This window comes from Zootoca vivipara, chromosome 12 (assembly GCF_963506605.1).
Source record: "Zootoca vivipara chromosome 12, rZooViv1.1, whole genome shotgun sequence".
In the NCBI taxonomy this organism is placed as follows: Eukaryota; Metazoa; Chordata; class Lepidosauria; order Squamata; family Lacertidae; genus Zootoca; species Zootoca vivipara.
Window position 1 is genome coordinate 34,659,502 of NC_083287.1, and position 14,789 is coordinate 34,674,290.

General features: G+C 43.0%; 1 protein-coding gene across 2 annotated transcripts in view; it reads right to left on the minus strand.

The window, feature by feature from the left end:
* ITGA8 (integrin subunit alpha 8) overlaps window positions 1-14,789 on the minus strand; it is a 124,832-nt gene that overhangs the window by 39,354 nt on the left and 70,689 nt on the right. For both annotated transcript variants that reach the window (XM_035129658.2, XM_060280785.1), the window contains exons 21-23: window positions 8,803-8,895; window positions 5,117-5,196; window positions 3,661-3,741 (exon numbers count right to left, since the gene is read on the minus strand). In XM_035129658.2, coding sequence (XP_034985549.2) covers window positions 3,661-3,741; window positions 5,117-5,196; window positions 8,803-8,895 — 254 coding nt within the window. The remainder of the gene's footprint in view (window positions 1-3,660; window positions 3,742-5,116; window positions 5,197-8,802; window positions 8,896-14,789) is intronic.

Here is a 14,789-nt window from a genome sequence, read left to right on the forward strand (position 1 = left end):
CAAAGCTGACCCACAAGTGGTGAGGGAAGGAAGAATGTTATGTACTGAGCTGAATCCTAGAACAATAGGATTCAGAATCAGCGGGAGCTACCCAATCCAACGCCAGGTGGAAGTGAATCCGCAACCTGATTGGCCTGCTGGAGCAGCCAATCAGGCGGCTGGCAGAAGTGAATCTGCTACCTGATTGGCCTGTAGGAGCAGCCAATCAGGCTGCAGGCAAAAGTCAATCCACAATATAATTGGCCCACAGGTGTAGCCCTGAAGTAGCCAATCACGCAAGGCCCATTGTGTAAATAATGTATATAAGCAGATGGTTTTGGGAAAAGAGCCATTCGTCTTCTCTTCTCCTCCTTGATGACTATGAGCTGAATAAAGAGCATGAAATTCACTCTTGACTCCGAGTATATTTCAAAGAATCTGGCCTGCTACCAGATCCAGTTCCCCACCCTGGTTTAGGGTGTCGGCCTAGAACAGGAACAGTGAACACATATGGCTAATTTTGTTGGACTGCAACTCCCATAACCCCTTGTTTTGCTGGCAGGGGCTGATGGGAGCTGTAGTCCAACAGCACCTGGAGAGCCAATGGTTCTTTATCCCTAATCTTGAACCAGGGAGACACACATCCTCTTGAGCCTGGAAACTTGCTGGACAACCTTGTGCTGGTCACTTTCTCTCTGAGCCTGACCCTTTGTGCAGCATTGCTGTGAGGCTTAGAAGAGAGCTGTAGAGAACTACATACATTGGTAAGAGACATACTAGACTCAAAACTGATTGTAATTTAGCCTAGTAAACCAGGACCGAACAGTGGTAAACATGGTAATCTATGGTTTGCCACAAATCAGCAAGAGGGGGTGGTGGAGGAGATTGCATAATGCAATAGGAGGAGAAAGAACCTGAAATCAAAGGTCCATTAGGTTCCATTCCCGTAGAACCAAAACCTTGATTTGATTTGGTATCTGAAGAAGTGTGCATGCACACGAAAGCTCATACCAAAATAAAAACTTAGTTGGTCTTTAAGGTGCTACTGAAGGAATTTTTTTTATTTTACTTCGATCCAGACCAACACGGCTACCTACCTGTAACTTGATTTGACATTACATCTGAATGTCAGATATGTTTATTATGGAATAATAAATAATAATGTGTTTATTATGGAAAACACCTTTGTAACTGCAGCAAACTCAATTGCTGTGAGAAGCAGCCTTATGCTTTGGTAGATGGTGACAGGGCTCAGCCTACCTCCTCCCCACTGCACCCCCCCCAAATCCCCTTTCCCGTATGTGAGCTTCTCTATCACATCCAAGCTTCAGCCCTAGTTACCCAGCATCCATGTTTGAGGGAACAAAGAAAGAGGGAAAGGGATGAATGTATAGATCAGGCATCCCCAAACTGCGGCCCTCCAGATGTTTTGGCCTACAACTCCCATGATACCTAGCTAAGAGGACCAGTGGTCAGGGATGATGGGAATTGTAGTCCAAAACATCTGGAGGGCCGAAGTTTGGGGATGCCTGGTATAGATACTGCCTAGTAGGGCTTCCTTGTGCTCTGCACAATGATACAACAGCTTGGCAAGGCTCTTGGTATGGCAGAGAGGAATATTAGGAATGTTGGGTTTCTCCTTACGGCATGGATCTCCAGGCTTTAAGGAAGAGGCAATTGTGCATGAAATTAATCACAGGGTCCTTCCAAAGAGACCACCACTCCAATTTCACACAAATGCCTGTTTGTTCAGCTTGAGGGGGGGCTCCTCTCAGTTTATAGAGAACATGCTTCAACAGTCTTTCTAAATAGTTAATAGCAATGCAAAGAACCAGACTGCAAAAATTACAATATATCCATTTAAATATACCCATGAATAACGAGAAGTAAACATCATGATTATTTTATTATGGTGATGTTCGTTGTTATGCTTTTCATTATGTTTTTATTATTGATGCTCTGCAATGTGTTCTTATTGTCGTACACCACCCAGGGCTCTTTTGATAAAGGGCAGTATATAAATTGAATAGATAACAGCAAGAATTTTAGTAAACATCTAATTTTCAAGGGAAATGGCTTTGTAAGAAGCAAAAGAAGGAAGGAAAGTTTAAGGTATGTTTATCTAGCCAAAGATGTATTATTTCATAAACAGCACCCATTTTAATACCCTCTGGAGATCATGAGACATTTCCATGTTATGTGATGTTCCCAAGGCCTCCAAAGGCAGGATGCACTTTTAGAAGCCGCAGAGTTATGGCTAAGACTGGCTATGTCCAGCCATAGGATTTTAACATCCTGTACTATTCTTTTTATTTCTTCACCTGCCTCCTTCTTAGCAACAGATGTTTACATTTAGGCACTTGACTCCAAGTAGATGCATAGGAATATGCACACGTTTGATAAAAGTGTACTTAAGATTGCTGATATTTTATTAAGGAAACTGGCCACTCTCCAGTGAATTGCTCAATTAGTTCCATGTGGCGTGTGGACCTTTGGCCATATTTCCATGAATAAGTGTTCTCCATACTGCAATGTGAACCAGTTTGGAAACTTGGAGAGGTTTCAAGAACAATTTGTGAGACTGTGTGGGAATGTTGCTCCCAGGGAATACCGCCGAGTGCACAGAAGCCCTTGGGCAACCTGATGGAGCTCTCTGGGCTATGATCCACATCTAAACTCGATTAAGAAAACAAAAGCAGTGAGTCCGCCAGCTCCATTCTCTCTAACTTTTAAAAACATTTTCTAGAGTTCCTAGTTTAGGGATTCTAAATGCGAAGGAAGCACTAATGTCCGGTGCTAAACCAAATGTGCAGAAACAACCACAATGGACAACGGAGAGGGCCACATTGTGCCATCTGTCATGTAGCTCAAAGTTAGACAGAGGGAAGGGGGACTAATACACAAAGCACAGTAAGTTTTTAATCCCCATAACAAAGTTAATACACCTAGTCACAAATATACAATCTGCCCATTTGTATGATGTGGTAGGGTCAGAACTTCAAGCTCCTGCGCATAGGACTTTTTTTTTGTATGAGGAATTGTTCTGGCAGAATGAGAAATCAGTGGAAATTCTGAATGAGAAAGTTCTATTGAGCAGGGCTAGCCTGAGACTTTTTGGTGCTTGAGGCAAAGGACAGGCGGGTGCACACGAACTCCGTATTCCATGTACAGAAGATGACTAGACTGGACCAGGGTTGCCAACTTGAACAAAGTATTGGGGGAAGGGGCAGGTAAGCCCTGCCCTGCATAATTGATCACATGATGCAAGCACACCATTTGAATGACAATGCCCATCAACTTGGGGTGTGGGTGGCTCCTACGATCCACACTGGCAATGGGACAATGTTCTTCAGTACATCCCAGGGCAGCAGGCGAGCTTGAGGGGGCTTACAGCAGTCTAGGCACAGGGTGAGGCCAAGTGACACACAGAGATCTGTCATCTAACAGATGAGAATAGCTCAGGAAGAATTGCAGGTTGCTGTCTTTCCACCTCGCTCCAGCACCTGCAACCTATGTATGACTCACTCGGCTTAAAGGTAGGACCAGCTTGCTTTTGAGCCCAATCCCATTTTTGAACCAATCAACGTTGCGGCCTAACTACTGCCCACTCACAGTAAGCTAAGCGAACAGTTATGGTCAGGTTCTTTTTTTAATGTCCGGCCTGAATACTAATGTACTTACCCTCTGACCTGTACTTGAGCTACTGCACTTATGTCAATCTGAAGGTCAACCAGATTACTGTTGGGATTAACCTTGTTGGAACTAAAAGAAAATTGTGCAAAGGTTAATCATGTTTCACATATATAAACCTGAAAGCATTTTTTTACTGCTCGGGGGGTATAGCACTTATCAAATTAACAATTCGCTCTTCTTTAAGAGATGGAGTGGAAGATGCACCCAACTGTCTGGGGCCATTGCGATAATAGATAAGGCCTGGATCTTCATGAAACAAGGAAAGGTCACATGTATCTTGATAACTGGTTCTGCCTCCACAATCTTCTCCCAACATCCTAATAATAACCTACCCAAAATAGGATATAGGTTATAAAACCTTCCTTCCAGCATGATTGGTCAATGGCTAAGAGAGGTGACATGGATCAAGGGGTAGCGATTATCACTCCTCAGTGAAAAGGAAGAAATATTAGGCTAGTAAAACTTTGTGTTTTTGCCATACTTTGAAGAGTATACAGATATTTCCAGAGGGTCTATGCACTACCTAGCTAGGAAGCAGTATACCTGGAAAAATCACCTGTTGCATTTGCTTCAATCTTTGTAATATACCACCGGCTTTGTCATCTTTGTAATCTACCGGTTTATTCCAGAGTTACTTTGTCTAGAGAGAAATCACAACTCTAACCACATTCCTAACTACTCACACAGGCTGATTTCACAAGTTTAAAAAATGCTAACAATAGCGGCACACATTTAATTAAATGAAGAAATATGTCTCATTTCTACTCCAAGTATCTATATATTATTATATCAACATGAAAATATATTTACTATGATAGTAATCAGATTGCATGTTCCAGTAATGTAACAAAACCCAGGACTTCTGAAGACTGATCTTGTGATGTGGTTAGGAAACACATCTAGAGGGATGATAGCTGCTCTTTGGGAAAGCCCCATGACATATGTCTCTTATCCAGTAATCTTTCCTTCTGTAGCAACTGTACCAAATTCATGGACATGTGGACTGGACTAGTGATAAACTGCCTTCTGCTTTGTAAACTTTGCTTTGACCATTCCTTTGTTATTGCTGAGAATGATGGAGAATCTCTGGAGGAAAGTACAGTAACAATCTTTTGGAGGCTTTCCTACCCTTTCAAGGTAAGAAAAAGAAATTTTATTTCTTATCCCTTTGCTATATACACACTATAGAGCAGAAATTACCAGCATGGCACCTCAACAGCACCCTTGAGGTCTTTTCTTGGTGCTCCTAAAGCTTTTAACATGTATACACACACCAGCGACTTGGTCATGAGGTGGTGAATGCGATTACCTTTTTCTCCCTTGAAAACTACGTTCCTCCCTGGCTAAAGGAGGAAAGTTGGGAAAGTAGCATTCTTTCCTACTTCCTCTTTCAGTTCCATGTGCTTTTCAATACTAAGAGTGAGTCTCCTGGATCACAGCTTACCTTCTCACTTGCAGTTCAAACTGGATGCTGAATTCAGCATTTTCAAAACGTTGAACGGTAAACCGGATGCCTGTAGAAAACTAGGAGTCAAAATTCACTAATTAGAACTGTGAGCATTTGACCACGCTACATTTAAAGGCGATAGTCCTCATTTGGTCTAAATTGGACCCTAGATGGTACCATTTGGAAATGCAAGGTATACCAATGTACAAGGTCAGGGCCGGCTCTAGGTAGAGTCCCGGTGGCGCGGGGGGCCAGGGCGCCGGGCCCCTCAGCGCCAGGGCGCGCGACCTGCTCGAAACTGCCCTGTACAAGGTTGCAAATAATTCTACAAGCTGTGGTTGCCCACTCCCTGCTCATCTACTAACTTTAAAGAGCCAATAGGTCTTCTTTTCCATAAAGAAATAAGATTATAATAACTGGGCCTTGGACCAGTATACCTGAAGGAGCGTCTCCACCCACATCATCCAGCCCAGACACTTGCGGTCCAGCTCTGAGGGCATTCCGGTGGTTCCCTCACTGCGAGAAGTGAGAGAACCAGGCAGAGGGCCTTCTCAATAGTGGCACCCTCCCTGTAGAATGCTCTCTCATCAGATGTCAAGGAAATCAACAACTATCTGACTTTCAGAAGACTTCTGAAGGCAGCCCTGTTTAGGGAAGTTTTGTTTTTTTAATAAACATTTTTATTAGATTTTCCAATTTAAATATCTAATCCATTTTCAAATTATGCAAATTATGCAAATATCAATTAAACAATTAATCCAAATCCTCTGCCAAATTATACAAATTTATTGACTTCCCATGCTTTAGACTCAGAAGGCCTAGTCCTCTTCTAGTCACTGCAATTCTTTTCAATATAGTCCAGATCTTATTTCATTATCTATTATTATCTTTCTTCTTTTCAAGTCACTGAGTTCTTCCAGGAAGCGGTTTAGGGAAGTTTTCAATGTTTGATGTTTTATCGTGATTTTAATATTCTGTTGGGAGCTGCCCCAACTCATATATATATATGAGAGAGAATGGTTATTTTATTTTATTTTTACTTTTTTATTTGTACCCGCCCATCTGACTGAGTTGCCCCAGCCACTCTGGGCGACTTCCAACATATATAAAAACACAATAAAACATTACATACTAAAAGGCTTCCCTATACAGGTAATATGCACTACAGTCCTGGATGATCAACACATGAGCCTCACTTTGAGACTTTACATAGAACAAAACTACACTCCTGTTGTAAGGTACTAATGAGTAGCAGATGACGCCTTTGTGTGGCGACAGTTTTTAAAGGTGGCTTTTGGTCCTTGACACTCCTGGTAATAAGAGGCAAATGAGGTTCACATATGCCACCAATAAAACTCCACAGGGACTAACGCACAGCGTTTTACTCAGTTTAGTAAGTGGGAACATAAGAAGAGCGCTTTGGGGTCAGATCAAAGGCCCATTTAGTCCAGCATCCTGTTATCACAGTAATCAACCATATAATAATGGAAAGCCTGATATCAGCACCCGAGTGCAACCGGACTCTCCCCCATTTGCGATTCCCAGCAAGTGGTATTCAGAGGCACACTGCCTACAACAGTGGATGTGGTAAACAGCCATCAGGTCTAATGGCAATTAATAGCCTTTATCCTACATGAATTTTCATAATCCCCCTTTTAAAGCTGTCCAATTTGGTGGCCGTTGTTACAGCGTCTGCAGTTAATTCAACAGTTTAGCTACCGGTATGCCCTGTGTAGAGAAACACTTCTTTTGTCTGCCCTGAGTCTTCCAACATTCCACTTCTTAGGATAGCTACAGGTTCTAGCACTATGAGAGAAGGAGTAAAAATTTTGCACACTTCTATCATGTCCCCACCCCCTACACAGTTGGAGGAGGGATGGCGGCTAACGGATTGAGGTTGAATCCTGACAAGACAGAAGTACTGTTTTGGGGGGACAGGAGGCGGGCTGGTGTGGAGGACTCCCTGGTCCTGAATGGGGTAACAGTGCCCCTGAAGGAGCAGGTGCGCAGCCTGGGAGTCATTCTGTGCCCAGGGCTATCAGCTCCATCTGGTACGCAGGCTGAGACCCTATCTGCCCGCAGACTGTCTCGCCAGAGTGGCGCATGCTCTGGTTATCTCTCGCTTGGACTACTGCAATGTGCTCTATGTGGGGCTACCTTTGAAGGTGACCTGGAAACTACAACTAATCTAATGCGGCAGTGGTATTGAAAGACCTACATTGGCTCCCAGTATGCTTCAGAACACAATTCAAAGTGTTGGTGCTGACCTTTAAAGCCCTAAACGGCCTCGGTCCAGTATATCTGAAGGAGCGTCTCCACCCCCATCGTCCATCCCGGACACTAAGGTCCAGCTCTGAGGGCCTTCTGGCAGTTCCCTCACTGCGAGAAGCCAAGTTACAGCGAACCAAGCAGAGGGCCTTCTCAGTAGTGGCACCTAACCTGTGGAATGCTCTCTCACCAGATGTCAAAGAGAAAAACAACTACCAGACTTTTAGAAGACAGCTGGTAGGCAGCCCTGTTTAGGGAAGTTTTTTATGTTGAATAGATTATTGTATTTTAATATTCTGTTGGAAGCCACCCAGAGTGGCTGGGGAAACCCAGCCAAATGGGTGAGGTATAAATAATAGATATTATTATTATTATTATTATTATTATTATTATTATTATTATTATTACTACACACCTATTTTTTAATTGACAAAACCCCCATCCTCATAGGGGAGCTGTTCCAACCCAATAACCAGTTCTCTGGAAATTATCCATCAATAGATATTACCCTAATGCCATAAGTGTAGGTGAACACACTTTCATTTTTTAACACATGGAATTAAGTTTGCTTGAATTATCTATATATTCAAATCTATATATATCTATATATGCAAAACAACAACAACAGTCATATATAATGATCTTAAAGTCCACCCCATTACAGAAAATACCAAAGGGGTACCAGCAATTGCTGCTTTTTCCACTCATATTTTTGTTTGCAAATAAATGCACTTCTAATGTTAATTGTGATTCAAATGACTGTGATGTAAACAAAATCATGATAACAATCAAGAGTACCATATTTCAGTGTTTCCACCCATCACAAAACAAATAATATAATCAGAGCGTGGAGATTCTCAAGTGAATTGTCCTTAGTGGGGACATTCCTTTCCTAATCAGATGTATGTACCTACATTCAGTAATTGTTCAGAAGTGATGTAAGCCAGAGTATGTTGGAACAATCCTTGACAGTGCCATTTTTCACATGTCTTCTGAATAGACATGTAAAGGATTGCATTGTCAAGGATTATACAATGTATTAAGTGAGGCTTAGAGTTCAATGGGTTTATTATCAGGCAAATGGATAGGACTGGAGTCTAAATCTCAGTGAAAGCAATCAGACAAGTGTGCACTTAAGTACTCAGGTCCAATTAATTTGGGCAGAATATGAGCTAATTACTTCAAATGGATTGTGGCCTGGTTCATAAATAAGTTCACCAATCAGTCCATTATCTTTAAAAAATATATAATGTAACACTGTCTTCTATTATACGAACCATTTCCTGGCCAAATATATCTATTTTTAAAGCTGCCTCTTATTGACACAAATTCCCCTAATTGAGGCAGTTTTCCATTAACTCCCCCAAAGAATTCAATTTGATAAAAATCAGCAAACGTTTCTGGTGTTGTCTTACATTTGTTCCAGCTGCCATGGGGTTCCCGAGGTCACAAATCACCATTCTAGTTTCATTTTCCATCTTGTAATCGCAGCTCAGCACGCGCAAGGCCTGTAACAAAAGAACACCAACAGGGAGGTCAAAGGTCAATCCAGAATGTATCCTGTTGGCAAAATGAATGGCTTTTAGATGGCAAGATTACTCCTGATCTCAAACACCTGCACAGAGGCCCAATCTTTCATTCATGCTTAAAGAAGGCTTGACACTTTGAAGAGAATTAAATAATATATCTGTCTTTTCTTTTTTGGAAGGAAAAATAAGATTTACACATTTATTTCTTGCATTATCTGCTCTTTCACTACAGATACGAAGAGAAAATATCTACGGAGTGCAGTCAAGTTGCTAGCAAAGCTGCATTGTCTGTGTACAACTGTTGAGCTTTAGGACAAAAGTAATGGTTTCCAATGCCCAAGAGCTTTGCAGAAGTGGATGAGAATAATTTACCTTTTCCAATGGCAGTAGGAGAAGTACCTTTTTCATTTCCATATTAATTTCAGTGGTGACGTTTGTGCTTCTGATTGAAATGGAAGGTTCCCCCTTGGGGAGGCTGTCAGAGCACTTTCTCATGTTATGCCCATGCAGTGGGCATAACAATTAAATAGAAGTTTCTTACCCCTGCTGGGTGCTGTTGTCTATACATGCCACACTTGCAAATCAACACAGCTCCCATCCCCAGATGGTTGGTACACAATGCTAGATTGCAGAGTCTGCATGTCTCTGGACCAGTGCAGGGAACAAAAATCTTTCAAATGTTATGTGTATCATGTGAAACAGTTAGTGGTCTCCATATTGGGGTTTTAATATTTCACAAGGGACATAGCTCAGTGGTAGAGAAACTGCTTTGCATGCAGAAGGTCACAGGTTCAACCCCCTGACAATTCCGTACTGTCCAACTTTTTCAAGCCCCAAATTAGGATGTGTGTCTTCCAGGACGCGTTCCCACGTAAGTCACGCGATTCACGCATTGCTCTCCCCTCCCACATAGCACTTTTTAGGGGGTGAGAGTGCTGCGTGAGAGCGTGCAAGATTACGACACCCCAAAATGGCTGCCAAGGTCTGACGTGAAAGAACGGGGTGTCCCATTTTGAACGGGGCACTTGGAAGGTATGCAATTCCAGACAGGGATCAGATAGATGCCTGTCTGAAACCCTGGAGAGTTGACGCTAGTCAGCATCAACAGTACTGAGTTAGATAAAACCAGACATCTGACTTGGCAGCTTCTCAGGTCCCTAGCAGCCCTCAAGAAGGAAAGATAGTGAATGGCACCCTTTATTTAAGATGGACTTTCACAGATTCTGGTCCCACAGCCTCACTTGTCTACACACAGGCAGGGAGAGTTGGGTGCTTCAAAAGTGTGAATTCAACCTGGATCTGTGTGTCAAAAAGGCATTCAAAAATGTCCCTTTTTTGGGTTTGTGTATGTGCGCAATTGACGTGCGCAAATGGATGGATCACAGCAGGTTTGAGATGTTGGGAGATTCATTCCCCGTCTGCAGTCATAGGTTTATTGTATATCGTATGACTGTATGTGTTTTCATTCCACAGAGTGGATGTGACGTAGACAGGATGTTTGTCTACTGTTCTGTTCCTGAAGTTGTTTCCTTTGTTCTCTCTTCACTGCCTGCTATGCTAGAGAGAGGCAGCCATGCTAAACAGCTCTGAATGTCTGAACTGGGCAAACAGAGACAGACTCTGCATTTTGCCACCATAAAGCAGTTTAGCCTTATTCAATGGCTTGTGTGTGTTCTTTAAGTCGGGGAACAATCGCAGATTTGATTGCACCACCGGACTCAATAGTACCCGGGCATGTGTGGACTGGCTTTGTCCTTGCCCTGGGCAGTCTCACAACTGGCCCGGGCGACAAATGCTAACATGAGAGTCAAAGAGTGTGCTGTAGTGATGATCTTAAGAGAGAGATAAAGCACTTGTGTGGGACCAGCCCTGCCTCCCATGGCTCTGCCCCCAGACAGTTCTCCTTTGAGGGTATGCAGCCCTCAGTGGCAAAAGTGTTGCTCACTCCTGATGCGTACATCACCTTACAAAAGGCACTCACAAACATTTAAAGAGCAGTTGTCAAACAGTTCCTGGATTTGGAGGAGGAAAGGCATGTAACAGGTGTTAGGGAACCTCAGCCCAGGCCATTCCCCTAAGCCCAGGCCATGCTTCTTCTCTCCAAGCCACACCTCTTTCTGGCCCTGTTCTGTGCATTGGCCTTGCTGTAATGTGTCCTTGAAATGTCGGGATGCTATGGGGGACAGAGATTTCTGTATGCATCTGGTGTGTAGAAACCTCTGGCTTTTGCATGGCCATAGTGTCACCTACTGTGCAAAAGGCAACGGCCACATACCGTATTTTTCTGTGTATAAGACACCCCCTATTTTTGGGTACTCAAATTTAAGAAAATAGGGGGAGATGGCCAAAGTTGTTGAACTTTTTTGGGGGGGGGATGCCCAGAGTTGTGGAGCTTTTTTTTGGGGGGGGGAATGCAGAAAATCATTAACGCGACAGATAAACGCTGACAATCATTCGCGTTGCAAAAGCAAACAAGTGTCTGCCCGCTCACCATGTCCAATTGTCGCAGCGGCAGCCAATCCACAGCAGCCATTGCTGCATCAACCAACCAACCACCCAATTACCGCAGCAGCAGCCAATCCAAAACAGCCCTTCCCGCACCCATCAATTACCCACCAAATCACCACTGACAAGCTGCAGCTCGTGGCTGCAACCAATCACCTGTCTCCCTATGCACTGTCCATGTATAAGACAACCCCCATTTTTAAACATTAATTTAGAGTAAAAAAAAAAGTCCTCGTCTTATACACGGAAAAGTACGGTATGTTGCACTGCCCACTTCTGCCTCTGGTGATGCCTATGTTTGCCTTCAGCCCCACAGGCATGCAACCCATGGAAGGCATCCTCCAATAGAATGCAACCCTTGGGCTGAAAAAAGGTTCCCAACCCCTGGCATATGGTGACATCACAGACACTAACCAATAGACTACATATAACCAACAGGTTACCCCCATTCAAATCAAAGCTCTCTGAAGATACAGACAACTGTTTTAATTTTCATACTGGGGCCTGCCTTGGAAGGGAAACACCAATGAACCTCTTTGGTTGCTCTAAAATTGTCACATCTGTCTTCGCTTTCTGAAAGGACTCAACTTATTTCTGCCCAAGGGAACAGAAGTAATTAACACTCTGCTAAAGAATTGTGTACTTCTTTGTTTTCCTCAATCACCCGGAGAAATCTGCTGATGATGGATGCTCCAAAAGTGTTGAGGGCACATCTAGCTGTAAAAATGCAATAATTTAAGTACTGTGAATGCATCCAAGGATTGTGAAGTTAGGGTCCTGCCACCCCTGTGTTCTGACTTTCAGCCCTGCGTTCTATCCACCCCATATCCCAGGCTATTTTTTGTTGCTTTGATGGTGCTCTTTTTCTTTTCTTTTTTTTAGACTAAAGACACTTCTGATCTTTCTGTGTATTATTATCTCTGGCCTCCTTTCTCTAGCCAGGTCATCTGTATAAACACAAGGGAACAGAGGGAGAAAGAACACGGAACTGCAAGACAGGAGAAGTTGCATAATAGGGGCTTGAACAAAAGAAAAAACATTCTTATTTGTCTTTGCCTTAATTCGCTGGCATTGTTAGCTAGAGAAATAAAATCATAGGAGGAATGTATACGGCAGAACTTCTGAAAAACACGAGGCACTGCGCATGCCCCAGTGATTGTACTTTTACATACAGTGGCTCAGAAATGTGAGGAATCCTATGGTTTATATAACAGCCAGCTAATTTATCTTTAAGTAGGAAACTAGTTCCTGGCAGGGGTCACCAATGTGGCTCCTGGGAGCACATGTGTGCCCGGAGAGGCCATCCCTGGCACCCACAGGATCTCACCCACCACTGAAATTAGACTTGAAAGAAGCAGTCTGTTGTAGCCAGTGGAACAGGTAGAATGGTGTACTTGGTTGTGGTCTGTGTGTGGTGGCCCATGGCAGCTTCTCCAATGTCCTTCAAGAGGGAGGGAGTTTCAAAGAACACTGGTGCCACAGCACACGAGGCCCTTTCCACCTGTGTTTTTTCTGATGTTGGTGGACTCCAAAGCCCACCAGCCTCAGCCAGCATGGCCAATTGTCAGGGATGATGGGACTTGCAGTCCAGTAATATCTGGAGGACCAGAAATTGCCCATCCCAAACCTATTCATCACCCTCATTGACCATCCAAGGACCCTTTACACAGAACTGCCTAGGTGACCCTTATGCCTCATCCATGAATAGGAAGTCTCTGTAAGACTTGGTAGCATGCATTAGTTAGTCTTTTGTGTGTTTTCTTCACAGTATTTTTCTGCTTGCCCTTTGTTCCTTATCTCCAGGCATCCCCAAACTTCAGCCCTCCAGATGTTTTGGACTAAAATTCTCATCTTCCCTGACCACTGGTCCTGTTAGCTAGGGATCATGGGAGTTGTAGGCCAAAACATCTGGAGGGCCGCAGTTTAGGAATGCCTGCTTATCTCTATTAAATGAAAACAAGGCACACCCAAGAAGCATCACACCACTGACCTAATGGATAAAGCTCAGTTCCTCCCTAGAACCCTGTATTTTAAACCCACTTAGCTCAAAGGACAGCAAGGTTGCAGAAACTGCACTGTAGAAATTATTCTTGTATCGGAGAATAAAGACCTGGGTATTTGCAAAGGAGAACAACTGACACATGTTCTATTGGCAGTTCCCCATGTCACATAATGCTAATCCATTAACACCTCCAAATATTTAGCCACACTTGCATTTTACTAGACACTAGGAATGACTTTATTTTCCCTTTTGTAGGAACACATGGCTTATTTTTACCGCTCTGAACAGTAGCAAAACCTGGCCAATTAACACCAGCATCAGAGCAACCTGGATCTGGTTTCAAGTGGAAACGAGAGGAATGAGGATGAAAATGGGCAACCTAGCAGAACTCCTGGATGAATGAAGCTGTGTAGGCTTTAAAACTGGCAGAAATGCCTATGTGATGGTGATTAATCACTGGCCACACCGGATTTCCCCAAAAGCCCGGATATTAATGGCCTGAGTGTTAGCTGTTGACATTCTAACACCCAACCCCGGCACAGAAAGTTACATGGAATTAAGTACCACTAGCATCAAGGACACCTGCTCCTGGTGTGAGTGTATTTAAGACATGGAAACTGATATTTCTTTCTCTCCCCTCCCCTCTCAGGGTGGCGGCGGCAGCTCTAATTAAGCTGATTCCCCGCCCCCCCCCAGCTAGCAGCTAAATGTTTATTCCCCAAATGAGCAAAGAACCACACAAACAACTGAAAATCCTCTGCTACAACTGAGTTTCTGCTTTGACCCACATTTGTCTAGCCACAACAGTTGTTGTTGTTACTATTTAAATATTTGTTAAATTTATAACCTGCCCTTCCTCTTAAAGATGCCCTGGGTGACAAACAACAAGTGATAAAACACTAGAAAAATCTCTAAAACATATTAAACACTTTTTGAGTGACGCTATGAAATTATGTCACCAAAGGTCCCAAGAGCCATTTCCATACTTCACGATGTCTGGACAGTTTTATCCTAAAGTATCTCCTACTATGTTTCGTTAACTGTGTTGTGTTATGATCCATGTATACGATGCACTTTTTCTATGCCAATAAAGGAGATTGATTGATTGACATCTTAAACACATTTCCAATGCTGATTCTAACATACCTGCCTCAACAACTTACACCCTCATAATACAATAATAAAGCTTCATGCTATGACCTTCACAACTGCACAAAAGACTGGACAGAACACCAAAAACACATCTGGTAGCAAAAGGGTCAGGTTTTTAAATATTATTTTTAGAGATGAGTCTACAAATACAAGACAAAGCTTTGTTTAATTTAAAAATATAGCCTCTAAGAATAGCACAGTTCCTTTCTTGTCA